The following is a 14,451-nucleotide window of genomic DNA, read 5'->3' as shown; positions in this document are numbered from 1 at the left end:
ACTAGCGTTAGGTGTCCTGATTTCCTGATGGACTGTTTTATCCTACTTGTCTGTCCAATATTTATTTCCGAATGAGTATTACTTGTACTTGCTAATATTTATAAAGACTTGAGTATAACCAGCTTGGTTTATGTTGTTTCTATATACTTATTTAGCATTTGTATTTTAAAATTTTTTTGAGATACTTTATAAAGTGATACCAATTTAAGACAGGTGGCATATATATAATGTTAAGGTAAATAATTAAAATTTATATCCAGCATGGGCAACCTTTGTTAAATCTGTACTTTTTTCTTTAATTATTTGATTCCACTTAAATACCTTCCACCTAGATATTTAGTTTATTATCTTAAATTGTCATAATTTTTCCTACAGGAAAGAATTAAGAGAATACAACAAATCAGAATGGAAAAAGAACTTCGAGCTCAGCAAATTCTAGAGGTAGAATTCTTAAATTTGATATGATTAAAGTAATATAGTCATGTATTTTAAAGTCTGAAAAATGAAAATTTTATTGGTATGTTCTCTCACTCATACACATTAACATGTCCATCACAAATTATCTGTAAACATAATGCGTAGAATAAGGACCTCCCTGAACCTTACTAGGCAAGTTTATCTAATCCTAATAGTAAAAATCCAGGAAATTAGTAAAGGAAAAAAAGGGAAACCTCTCAATAGCCAATATAGTCATAAAGATGATACGCTAAAACTCGTGCCCTCTACTTTTCAAAATGTCATTAAGTCTTATAGTCAGATACCTGCTTTTAATTTAGAAATGAAACATGGCAAAAGTAGAAGTAAATGTTCAATGTGGAAACAGTTTAACCAGGTTTGTTTTCTGAGTTCTGACAGAACTGGGCTGAAAGAATAGGGCTCAAGGACATGCTGGCAACAGCAAAAGGAATAGCTAAAAGACAGCAAGGGAAAATAGGATAAAGAGAAACTCCAAAGCCTAGCAACAGTCTGTAATCTGGTAGTTAAATAGGAAGCAATTTTCAACACCTTAATGGCCAAAAGGCATTTCTGTTATCAAACTGTGTAGTATAGTAACTGATGTCAAGAATAACTGCCCAAGTCCTCAAGAAAAAGCCAAATTATGTTAAGTGTACTGTGTCTAAGCTGTACATGTATATGTCTCAAAATTATCCAAAATACTTTTGTCCAAAATAAACTTTTTAATGTTGAGAATTATTATAACCCAAACCCTTAGCTGTTAAGGAAACTGTTGCCATAAAAATTGGGTTATTCCCTGAGCAATGCGGTTAGCTGAGGTTTTCAGTTACAGGTTTTTTCCTTCTAAAAATATATACACATATTCCCTTCCACATTTCAAATTAATTTTTAAACCCTCCAAATTGAAAATATTAAAGTAAATTGGCAATTACTACTAGATAATTATGAAGCTACTAGTTAATGACTTTAAGATAATAAAGCTCAATCTTGATAGAATGAGTTTGATATTCAGAATGTGCTTCATTAAAGGTTATGTTTCCATTATATTAGGGGAAAAAAACCTTCAATTTAACCACAGTTTAAATCGGGTTTAATGTTTCATTTAAGTTATTTAATTAATGGATTTATCTCAAATTTTAAGTATTACAAAAGAAACTTCAAATAAAGTAAGACACATGCATTTTTAAATGTTATTTATTTGTCTTTTAACCTTTATCATTAAAATCTATCCTGTTTTTCTAAACTTTCTGCAGTGATCATGCTTTACTTTAAAAAAGTCAGAGAACAAGCAAAAAATGCCATAACATCATTTTTTCTTTAAAGTAACACTCAAATTATTTCAGACTTGTTACAGAGTTTGAAGAAGAAAACCTGACATACTCTTACGATTTATGAATTTTTTTGTACATCTTAATTGTAATCTATACATTAGAAACGAAATTAGTATGTTAAATGTAACAAACTGAGGGGAAATCTGTAATTGTCTACATACATGTTACATACTGTTTTGTACCTTGCGAAGCATGGAGCTCCATTTTCAAGTCTGAGGTTATATTCAGGTTGTAGTGGTGCTGTTGCATGACTTTGAGACCTATTTTATATGCACAGGCTAAAAGGATAAAGAAGGAAGAAGCTGCAAAAGCTAAATTTTTGGAGGCTGAGAAACGAAAACAGGTAAATTTAGAGGACAGTCAGTTTACAGTTTTTTAAATTTATTTTGTTATCCTAAATCCACAACAACATGAAGAACATTATGTTTACTAGGCTCCTCACCTCAACAAAGTCCCCCCCACAAGCCCCATTACAGTCACTGTCCATCAGCGTAGTAAGATTTCGTAGAATCACTACTTGTCTTCTCTGTGTTGCACAGCCCTCACTGTGCCCCAACCACGCATTATACATGCTAATCGTAAGGCCCCCTTTCTGTTTGCCTGCCCTTATCCCTCCCTTCCCACCCGTCCTCCCCAGTCCCTTTCCCTTTGGTAACTGTTAGTCCATTCTTGGGTTCTGTGATTGTGCTACTATTTTGTTCCTTCAGTTTTTGTTTGTTCTTATACTCCACATATGAGTGAAATCTTTTGGTACTTGTCTTTTTTCCGCCTGGCTTATTTCACTGAGCATAATATCCTCTTGCTTCATCCATGTTGTTCCAAATGGTCGGATTTGTTTTCTTCTTTTGGCTGAATAATATTTCACTGTGTATATGTACCACCTCTTCTTTATCCATTCATCTACTGATGGACACTTAGGTTGCTTCCATTTCTTGGCTATTGTAAATAGTGCTGCAATAAACATAGGGGTGCATCTGTCTTTTTCAAACTGGGCTGCTGCATTCTTAGGATAAATTCCTAGAAGTGGAATTGCTGGGTCGAATGGTATGTCTATTTTGAGCTTCCTGAGGATCCTCTATACTGCTTTCCACAATGGTTGAACTAATTTACATTCCCCCCCGCAGTGTAGGAGGGTTCCCCTTTCTCCACAATCTCAGCAACATTTGTTGTTGTTTGTCTTTTGGATGGTGGCGATCCCTACTGGTATGAGGTGGTATCTTATTGTGGTTTTAATTTGCATTTCTCTGATGACAAGCGATGTGGAGCATCTTTTCATGTGTCTGATTTTCCATCTGAATTTCTTCCTTTGAGAACTGTCTTTTCAGCTCCTCTGCTCATTTTTTAATTGGATTATTCACTTTTTGTTTGTTGAGGGTGTGAGCTCTTTATATATTTTGGATGTCAACCCTTTATCAGATCTGTCATTTATGAATATATTCTCCCATACTGCAGGGTACCTTTTTGTTCTAATAAAGGTGTCCTTTGCTCTACAGAAGCTTTTCAGCCTAACATAGCCCCACTTATTCATTTTTGCTTTTGTTTCCTTTTCCCGGGGAGATATGTTCATGAAGAAGTTTCTCGTGTTTATGTCCAAGTAAGTTTTGCCTGTGTTTTCTTTTAAGAGTTTCATGGTTTCATGACTTACATTCAGATCTTTGATCCATTCTGCGTTTACTTTTTTGTATGGGGTTAAACAATAATCTGGTTTCTTTCTCTTGCATATAGTTTTCCAATTTTTGAATACTGTGGTTCTGTAGTAGAGCCTGAAGTTGGGGAGTCGAGATCCCCCCCACTTTATACTTCCTTCTCAGGATTGCTTTGGCTATTTGGGGTCTTTGGTGTTTCCATATGAATTTTTGAACTATTCATTGCAGTTCATTGAAGAATATTGTTGGTAATATGGTAGGGCTTGCCACAAGTCTGCTTATTGGTGTGGGCAGGATGGCCATTTTGACGGTATTAATTCTTCCTAGCCAGGTGCATGGGATGAGTTTCCATTTGCTAGTATCCTCTTTAATTTCTCTTAAGAGAATCTTACAGTTTTCAGGGTATAGGTCTTTCACTTCCTTGGTTAGGTTTATTCCTAGGTATTTTATTCTTTTTGAAGCAATTGTGAATGGAATTGTTTTCCTGATTTCTCTTTGTGTTAGTTCATTGTTAGTTTATAGGAAAGCACAGATTTCTGTGTGTTAATTTTGTATCCTGCAACTTTGCTGTATTCCGATATCAGTTCTGGTAGTTTTGGAATGGAGTCTTTAGGGTTTTGTATGTACAATATCATGTCATCTGCCAATAGTGACAGTTTAACCTCTGCTTTACCAGTTTGGATTTCTTGTATTTCTTTGTTTTGTGTAATTGCCGTTACTAGGACCTCCAGTATTATGTTGAGTAACAGTGGGGAGAGTGGGCATCCCTGTCTTGTTCCCAATGTCAGAGGAATAGCTTTCAGTTTCTCGCTGTTCAATATGATGTTGGCTGTGGGTTTATCATATATGGCCTTTATTATGTTGAGGTACTTGCCCTCTATACCCATTTTGCTGAGAGTTTTTATCATGAATGGATGTTGAATTTTGTCGAATGCTTTTTCAGCATCTATGGAAATAGTCATGTGGTGTTTGTCCTTTTTGTTTATGTGGTGGATGATGATGGTTGATTTTCGAATGTTGTACCATCCTTGCATCCCTGGGATGAATCCCACTTGGTCATGGTGTACGATTCTTTTGATGTATTTTTGAATTTGGTTTGCTAATATTTTTTTGAGTATTTTTGCATCTACGTTCATCAGGGATACTCGTCTATAATTTTCTTTTTTGATGGAGTCTTTGCCTGGTTTTGGTATTAGGGTGATGTTGGCTTCATAGAATTAGTTTGGGAGTATTACCTCCTCCTCTATTTTTTGGAAAACTTTAAGGACAATGGGTATTATGTCTTCTCTGTATGTGCGATAATATTGCAAGGAAAATCCATCTCGCCCTGGGGTTTTGTTCCTGGGTAGTTCTTTGATTACCGCTTTAATTTCTTTGCTGGTAATTGGTTTGTTTAGATTTTGTGTTTCTTCCTTGATCAGTCTTGGATGGTTGTATTTTTCTAAGAAGTCCATTTCTTCTAGGTTTTCCAGCTTGTTCACATACAGGTTTTCATAGTATTCTCTAATAATTCTTTGTATTTCTATGGGGTCTCTCGTGATTTTTCCTTTCTCATTTCGATTCTGTTGATGTGTGTTGATTCTCTCTTTCTCTTAATAAGTCTGGCTAGAGGGTTATCTATTTTGTTTATTTTCTCAAAGAACCAGCTCTTGGTTTCTTTGATTTTTTTTTTTCTACTTTACTCTTCTCAATTTTATTTATTTCTTCTCTGATCTTTATTATGTCCCTCCTTCTGTTGACTTTAGGCCTCATTTGTTCTTCTTTTTCCAATTTCGATAATTGAGATGAGACTATTCATTTGGGATTGTTCTTCCTTCTTTAAATATGCCTGGATTGCTATATACTTTCCTCTTAAGACTGCTTTCGCTGCATCCCACAGAAGTTGGGGCTTTTTGCTGTTGTTGTCATTTGTTTCCATATATTGCTTGATCTCTATATTAATATAGTCGTTGATCCATTGATTATTTAGGAGCACTTTGTTAAGCCTGCATGTGTTTGTGGGCCTTTTTGCTTTCTTTGTATGATTTATTTCTAGTTTTATTCCTTTGTGGTCTGAAACGTTGGTTGGTAGAATTTCAATCTTTTTGAATATACTGAGGCTCTTCTTGTGGCCTAGTATGTGGTCTATTCTGTAGAATGTTCCATGTGTACTTGAGAAGACTGTGTATCCTGTTACTTTTGGATATAGAGTTCTCTAGATGTCTTTTAAGTCCATCTGTTGTAGTGTGTTGTTCAGTGCCTCTGTGTCCTTACTTATTTTCTGTCTGGTGGGTCTGTCCTTTGGAGTGAGTGGTGTGTTGAAGTCTCCCAAAATGAATGCATTGCATTCTATTTCCTCCTTTTAGTTTTGTTGGTATTTGTTTCACATATACTGGTGCTCCTGTGTTGGGTGCATAGATATTTACAATGGTTATATCCTCTTTTTGCAGTGACCCGTTTGTCATTATGTAATGTCCTTCTTTATTTCTTTTGACTTTCTTTGTATTTAAGTCTATTTTGTCTGCTACTAGTACTGCCACACCTGCAGTTTTCTCCCTGTTGTTTGCATGGAATATCATTTTCCATCCCTTGACTTTTAGTCTGTACATGTCTTTGGGTTTGAGGTGGGTCTCTTGTAAGCAAATAGATGGGTCTTGTTTTTTTATCCATTCTGTTACTCTGTGTCTTTTGATTGGTGCATTCAGTCCATTTACATGTACGGTGACTATTGAAAGATTTGTACTTACCGCCATTGCAGGCTTTAGATTTGTAGTTACCAATGGTTCAAGGTTAGCTTCTTTAGTATCTTACTGCCTAACTTCACTTGCTTATTGAGCAATTGTAGATACTGTGTGGTGATTGTTTAATTCTCTCCTTTCTTATTCCTCCTCCTCCATTGTTTATATGTTGGGTGTTTTATTCTCTGCTCTTTTGTGTTTCCTTTAAATGGTTTTGTGTGTAGTTGATTTTATTTTTTGCCTTTTGTTAGTATTTGGTTGGTTTGGTTTCTTTGCTATGATTTTATATTCTCTGGTGACATCTGTTTAGCCTTGGTAGTGCTCCCATCTAGAGCTGTCCCTCTAGAATACCCTGTAAAGGTGGTTTGCGGGAGGCAAATTCCCTCAACTTTTGCTTGTCTGGGAATTGTTTACTCCCTCCTTCATATTTAAATGATAATCGTGCTGGATACACTATCGTTGGTTCAAGGCCCTTCTGTTTCATTGCATTAAATATATCATGCCATTCTCTTCTGGCCTGCAAGGGTTCTGTTGAGATGTCTGATGATAGCCTGATGCGTTTTCCCTGTAGGTGACCTTTTTCCTCTCTCTAGCTGTCTTTTAGACTCTGTCCTTGTTCTTGATCTTTGCCATTTTAATTATTATGTGTCTTGGTGTTGTCCTCTTTGGAGTTCTGTGTGCTTCCATGGTATAAGCAACTATTTCCTCCCCCAGTTTTGGGAAGTTTTCAGCAATTATTTCTTCAAGGACACTTTCACTTTTTCTCTCTCTTCTTCTAGTACCCCTATGATGCGAATATTGTTTCGTTTGGAATGGCCACATAGTTCTCTCATTTATTCTTTCATTCCTGGCATCCTTTTATCTCTCTCTGTGTCAGCTTGTCTGCGTTCCTGTTCTCTGATTTCTATTCCATTAACGGCCTCTTGCACCTCATCCAGTTTGCTCTTAAGTCCTTCCAGAGATTGTTTTATTTCTGTAATCTCCCTCCGAACTTCATCCCCTTAGCTCTTGCATACTTCCCTGAAGATCCGTCAGCATGGTTATGACCTTTATTTTGAATTATTTTTCAGGGAGATTGGTTAGGTCTATCTCCCCAGGTTCCTTCTCAGGGGAGGATGTCTGGGTTAGTCTGTTCTGTATCAAATTTTTCTGTCTTTTCATGGCGATGGAAGTAGTTGTGGAGAGCTGGCGTGTATGTTGGCTGGGTGAAGGTCCGTTCTTGCTGGTTTGTGGCCTTCCTCTCCTGGGAGAACGATGACCCCTAGCGGCTTGTGCTGGGCAGCTGCACGCAGACGAGGTTTCTTATTCTTACCCGGCGGTTGTGGAGGAAGCTCTGCTCTGCTTCCGTGGGAGTGGCCGGCCTCACGCTACTGTTCTGCTATGGCGGAGCCACATTGGAGTGGAAATGGGAGGGAGCCTGTTTATGACCGTGAGGGGCCTCCGAGTACCACTGCCACCCAGGGGGTTGGGGCGCCCGGAGTTTCCCGGAATTCCCAGTTACTGGGCTGATTGCGCCGGGGCGTTTCCGTCCACCTGTGAGGCTTCTGTCCCTTGAAGACTTTCAAAAAGCACTCGCTTTTCTTTGTCCCAGGGGCTCTGGCTGCAGGGACAGCTCTCAGGTTTTACTGTCCCATTTCTCTAGCATCCAGCTCACCACACACTGTGTGTCTATGCTCCTGGTGCGGATGGCTGGGGCTGGGTATTTAGCAGTCCTGGGCTCCCTCTCCCTCCCCGCTCTGACTCCTCTCCTACCGCCTGTAGTTGCGGTGAGGGGCGCTCATGTTCCGCCAGGCTGTGGCTTCCATCTTACCCCCTTCGGAGGCGCTGGGTTCTCGCAGGTGTGGATGTAGCCTGGCTGTTGTCCTGTATCTTCTGGTCTCTCTTTTAGGGATAGTTGTATTTGTTGTATTTTCAAAAATATATATGGTTTTTGGAGGAGGTTTCCCTGCTCTACTCACGCCGCCATCTTGGCTCCTTCCACTGTAATGATTTATAAATAATGCTTATCTCTGCTGTTTCTAATGAAAGCACTACCAAGTATATATTCGTATATCCATATAAATCACTCAGACTAATAGAAAGCTCTACACTGGGTGAGTAAAGGCCAAGATTCTATACCTATTTCTGTTCTTAAGAGAATAATGAATGCCTTTTGTTGACTTGATTAAAGATTAAATTCAGAGTATACTTTGGTCTGAAGTTCTAATCTAAATAAATATTTCAAATGTGTATCCAGTGCAACCTTCTCTAAGACTTGGAGATAAAAGAAAAGATACACTTGTATGTTTATTTTTGTTGAGCTATAATATTCAAAACCAAGATCACAATTAGCAAAATCATACAATGTGATCAGACTTCTAAAATCACAACAGAAATTCCAGAAAACTCATTATCCTGCAGGGGATCAATAACATCAATTGAAAAAAAGAAATAAAAATGTATTAAAGTATAGCTTCAAAAGGTACAACTAGCATTGGAAATAGGGGTTAGTATTGTAATAAACAGTAGTATAAAATGTGTTGGCTCTGAAAATCCTAGGAAAGCTGCAATTTGCAAGTAGGGGGATTTAGGTGTATTGTTTTAAAAGTATCCTCATCAGTGCCAATTTGGAACTTTCAAAGGGATATATGAATTCAAAATTGTTAACGATGTGCTTATAGCATATGGAATGGTTTTTTAAAATGAAAATGTAACATCAAAATTTAGATTGCTGAATTCAAACAATAGCTAGTACATGACATTTAGAGAATTTGAGCACCACTTATAATTTATTACAAATTATTTCTGTATTTGGCCTACTGCATTTATTGAAAGAAATGTCATTTATCATGTTACGGCAATTGTTAATACTTCACACAATCGTGATGTACTGTGCACTTTTTTAAACTTTTTTAATATAATTGTGACAGTGAGAAAAAAGAGCAAGTGCCTCCCCTATTTTATGCAAGAGTAGTTCTATTTGTTCAAGTTCATGCAATGAGTGACAGTAACTCAGGACTATCCTTAGGGGTCCTGATTTCCTGATAGACTGTTTTATCCTACTTGTCTGTCCAATATTTATTTCCGAATGAGTATTACTTGTACTTGCAAATATTTATAAAGACTTGAGTTTAATCAGCTTGGTTTATGTTGTTTCTATATACTTATTTAGCATTTGTATTTTAAAATTGTTTTGAGACATTTTATAAAGTCATACCAATTTAAGACAGGTGGCATATATATAATGTTAAAAGTAAATAATTAAAATTTATATCGAGCATGGGCTACTTTTGGAAAATCTGTACTTATATCTTTAATTATTTGATTACACTTAAATACGTTCCACCTAGATATTTAGTTTATTATCTAAAATTGTCATAATTTTTCCTACAGGAAAGAATTAAGAGAATACAACAAATCAGAATGGAAAAAGAACTTCGAGCCCAGCAAATTCTAGAGGTAGAATTTTTAAAGTTGATATGATTAAAGTAATATAGTTATGTATTTTCAAGTCTGAAAAATGAAAATTTTATCAGTATGTTCTCTCACTCATACAAATTAACATGTCCATCACAGATTATCTCTAAACATAATGCATAGAATAAGGACCTCTCTGAACCTTACTAGGCAAGTTTATCTAATCCTAATAGTAAAAATCCAGGAAATAAGTAAAGGAAAAAAAAGAAAGGGGAAACCTCTCAATAGCCAATATAGTCATAAAGATCATACGTTAAAACTCATGTTCTTTACTTTTCAAAACGTCATTAAGTCTTATAGTCAGATACCTGCTTTTCATTTAGAAATAAAACATGACCAAAGTAAAATTGTGTTTAATGTGGAAATAGTCTAAGCAGGTTTGTTTTCTGAGTTTGGACAGAACTGGGCTGACAGAATAGGGCTCAAGGACATGCTGGCAACAGCAAAAGGAATAGCTAAAAGACAGCAAGGGAAAATAGGAAAAACAGAAACTCTGAAGCCTAGCAACAGTCTGTAATCTGGTAGTTAAGTAGGAAGGAATTTTCAACATCTTAATGGCCCAAAGGCATTTCTGTTATCAAACTGTGTAGTATAGTAACTGATGTCAAGAATAACTGCCCAAGTCCTCAAGAAAAAGCCAAATTATGTTAAGTGTACTGTGTCTATTTAAGCTGTACGTGTATATGTCTCAAAATCATCCAAAGTACTTTTGTCCAAAATAAGCTTTTTAATGTTGAAAATTATTATAACCCAAACCCTTAGCTGTTCAGGAAACTGTTGTCATAAAAATTGGGTTATTCCCTGAGCAATGCGGTTAGCTGAGGTTTTCAGTTACAGGTTTTTTCCTTCTAAAAACATACACACATACTCTCTTACCCATTTCAAATTAATTTTAAAACCCTCCAAATTGAAAATATTAAAGTACATTGGCAATTACTACTAGATAATTATGAAGCTGCTAGGTAATGACTTGAAGATTATAAAGCTCAAATTTGATAGCACGAGCTTGATATTCAGAATGTGCTTCATTAAAGGTTATGTTTCTATTATATTAGGAAAAAAACCTTGAATTTAACTACAGTAGGTTAAATAGGGTTTAATGTATTTTTTCTTGTTGTTGTTGTTGTTGTTACTGCTTTTATTAAAGGAGGGGCAAATTTTTGGAGGTCTGTAATTTGCCATTTTTGCTGAGTTTTCAGTTTTCTTTTTTTTTTTTTTGAGAGGGCATCTCTCATATTTATTGATCAAATGGTTGTTAACAACAATAAAATTCTGTATAGAGGTCTCAATGAACAATCATTAATCGACCCCAAGCCTAATTCTCAACAGTCTCCAATCTTCTGAAGCATAACGAACAAGTTTTTACATGGTGAACAGTGCAGGGGCAGTCATCACAGAAACTTTCAGTTTTGATCACGGATCATGATTTATAAACAATCAGGTCAATTATGAATATTCGTTTGATTTTGATCCTTGATTTATTTGTGAATCCCACATTTCTCCCTTATTATTATTTTTTAATAAAATGCTGAAGGGGTAGGTAGATGCAAGATAAAGGTAGAAAACATAGTTTAGTGCTGTGAGAGGGCAAATGTAGGTGATCAGGTGTGTGCCTATAGATTAAGTATTAATCCAAGCTAGACAAGGGCAAGAAAACATCCACAGATGCAGAAGTTTTCTCTGAAAACAGGGGTGGTTAGGTTCTAAGCCTCACCTCTGTTGATCCCCAATTTCTGGGTTTCATGTTTTATTTATGTTATTTAAGTAATGGATTTATCTCAAATTTTAAGTATTACAAAAGAAACTTCAAATAAAGTAAGACACATGCATTTTTAAATGCTACTTATTTGTCCTTTAACCTTTATTGTTAAAATCTATCCCGTTTTTGTAAACTTTGTACAGTGATCATGTTTTACTTTCAAAAATCAGAAAAAGCAAAAAATGCCATAACATCATTTTTTCTGTGATTAAGTTTTAAGGTAAAATAACACTCAAATTATTTCAGACTTTTTACAAGTTTGAAGTAAAAAACCTGACATACTCTTACAAATTTAAGAATTTTTTTGCATATCTTAATTGTAATCTATACGTTAGAAATGAAATTAGTATGTTAAATGTAACAAACTGAGGGGAAATCTGTAATTGTCTACATACATGTTACATACTGTTTTGTACCTTGCAAGGCATGGAGCTCCATTTTCAAGTCTGAGGTTATATTCAGGTTGTGGTGGTGCTGTTGCATGACTTTGAGACCTATTTTATATGCACAGGCTAAGAGGATAAAGAAGGAAGAAGCTGCAAAAGCCAAATTTTTGGAGGCTGAGAAACGAAAACAGGTAAATTTAGAGGACAGTCAGAGTTTTTAGTTTTTTAAATTTATTTTGTTATCCTTAATCCACAATGACATGAAGAACATTATGTTTACTAGGCTTCCCCCTTCAACAAAGTCCCCCCCACAAGCCCCATTACAGTCACTGTCCAACAGCGTGGTTAGATGTTGTAGAATCACTACTTGTCTTCTCTGCGTAGCACAGCCCTCCCCGTGCCCCCACCCCACTTTATACATGGTAAAGGTAAGGCCCCCTTTCTGTTTGCCTGCCCTTATCCCTCCCTTCCCACCCATCCTCCCCAGTCCCTTTCCCTTTGGTAGCTGTGAGTCCATTCTTGGGTTCTGTGATTGTGCTGCTGTTTTGTTCTTTCAGTTTTTGTTTGTTCTTATACTCCACATATGAGTGAAATCATTTGTTACTTGTCTTTCTCCACCTGGCTTATTTCACTGAGCATAATATCCTCTAGCTCCATCCATGTTGTTGCAAATGGTAGGATTTGTTTTCTTCTTTTGAATAATATTTCACTGTGTATATGTACCACCTCTTCTTTATCCATTCATCTACTGATGGACACTTAGGTTGCTTCCATTTCTTGGCTATTGTAAATAGTGCTGTGATAAACATAGGGGTGCATCTGTCTTTTTCAAACTGGGCTGCTGCATTCTTAGGATAAATTCCTAGAAGTGGAATTCCTGGGTCGAATGGTATGTCTATTTTGAGCTTCCTGAGGATCCTCTATACTGCTTTCTACAATGGTTGAACTAATTTACATTCCCCCCAGCAGTGTAGGAGGGTTCCTCTTTCTCCACAACCTCGCCAACATTTGTTGTTGTTTGTCTTTTGGATGGTGGCGATCCTTACTGGTGTGAGGTGATATCTCATTGTGATTTAAATATGTATTTCTCTGATGAGTAGTGATGTGCAGCATCCTTTCATGTGTCTGTTGGCCATCTGAATTTCTTCTTTGGATAACTGTCTGTTCAGCTCCTCTGCTCATTTTTTAATTAGATTATTCACTTTTTGTTTGTTGAGGTGCGTGAGCTCTTTATATATTTTGGATGTCAACCCTTTATCAGATCTGTCATTTATGCATATATTCTCTCATAGTACAGGGTTCCTTTTTTTTCCAATGAAGGTGTCCTTTGATGTACATATGCTTTTCAGCTTGATATAGTCCCATTTGTTCATTTTTGCTTTTGTTTCCCTTGCCCTGAGAGATACTAGGAATTCGCTCATGTTTATGTCCAAAAAGAGTTTTCCCAATGTTTTTATCCAAGAGTTTTATGGTTTTATGACTTACATTCAGGTCTTTGATCCATTTTGAATCAGCATGTTATTTTTTTTTAAATAAACGCTGCCATGGTATGCCAGTATCAATTATATTAAAAATAAAAACTCAAAATGACTATATGAAATAATGTTTAGCACAGATAAATGTATATAATGTGTGCTTTTATTGTATGTGTATATTTGTTTATATATGGGTTTTTTGTGATGTCTTTAGCTCTTTAAGTAGCAGACCCCCCAACTCAGAAATGCAAACTGTTGGATAATGCTTTGTACTGTGTGGTGTTTCTGTCAATCAGAATGATCTCCCTAAAGCTATTTTGTGTTGCTTATAAGTTTCAAATGGCATCTGAAATCTGATTATGTCCTTAGATTATAACTTTCTCTTTGTTTCAGTATTAAAAAGTGAAGCCTATAGAAACAAAAACCTAACTTATCAGTTATTTACCCATAATAAAAGTAGTTACCGTTAATTACCGGGATGTTGTTTGAGGGTCTTTTGAGGGGTTAAAAATTGGTTTCATGACTGTGATTTCAGATACTTAAAAATTCCTCAATATAACTTGAGAATTATTAACAAATGTATTCATCTTTCCTTTTGGATACAAGGTTTGTGTATAAATGAAAATTGAAAATATCAATTATGTTTGTCCATGATATAAAGTATAAAAAGTAAAGAAGAGACTGGCTATTGAATATGTTCAATGACTACTAGTATAGATGTTAACGTATCTTTATTTATGTGGCATTTGTAGAATTAATCATTAATTCATGCTTAAATAAGTTTTATATGCTAAAGCACACCAAATATGTCTGTTAGAGTCAGATGATAATTACTGTAATCAGAAATGAAAACAATATTTAGACCAGTGGGTGAGGAATGTTGAAATGATACAGACTTGAGAGTCAGGGAAAAGGATAAAAATCACTAAAAACTGTGCCTGGCAAATTGTACAGCTGGAAATTGAATAGGTGCATAAAGAAACGGGTGAATAAATTAGTTCTTCTGACCAGTCTAAGTTTATAGTAACATGAGAGACATTAAACAAATAATTGTCCCAGAGTTCAATAAATGCTATATTATGTGGAAGCCAAAAAAGAAATATTAAAGTGCCTAAAGTAGTTGTGGGAAGAGTAAAAAAAAAAAAAAGGCGTATGTGTTGAGGAGGAGGAGCTGTGAATTCTAAGCAGGGCGGGGATGACATACACTAAGGTACAGCCTGATGAC

At 35.9% G+C, this 14,451-nt stretch overlaps 1 protein-coding gene across 1 annotated transcript in view; it reads left to right on the top strand.

The window, feature by feature from the left end:
* LOC118930936 (bromodomain adjacent to zinc finger domain protein 2B-like) overlaps positions 1-14,451 on the top strand; it is a 102,471-nt gene that overhangs the window by 55,419 nt on the left and 32,601 nt on the right. Inside the window, exons 11-14 of the mRNA XM_057493935.1 lie at positions 376-441; positions 2,065-2,130; positions 9,523-9,588; positions 11,877-11,942. Of these exons, the coding sequence (XP_057349918.1) occupies positions 376-441; positions 2,065-2,130; positions 9,523-9,588; positions 11,877-11,942 (264 nt within the window). The remainder of the gene's footprint in view (positions 1-375; positions 442-2,064; positions 2,131-9,522; positions 9,589-11,876; positions 11,943-14,451) is intronic.

This window comes from Manis pentadactyla, chromosome 16 (assembly GCF_030020395.1).
Source record: "Manis pentadactyla isolate mManPen7 chromosome 16, mManPen7.hap1, whole genome shotgun sequence".
NCBI lineage: Eukaryota > Metazoa > Chordata > Mammalia > Pholidota > Manidae > Manis > Manis pentadactyla.
The sequence above is the reverse complement of the archived record's forward strand: the minus strand, read 5'-3'. Positions and strand labels throughout refer to the sequence as shown.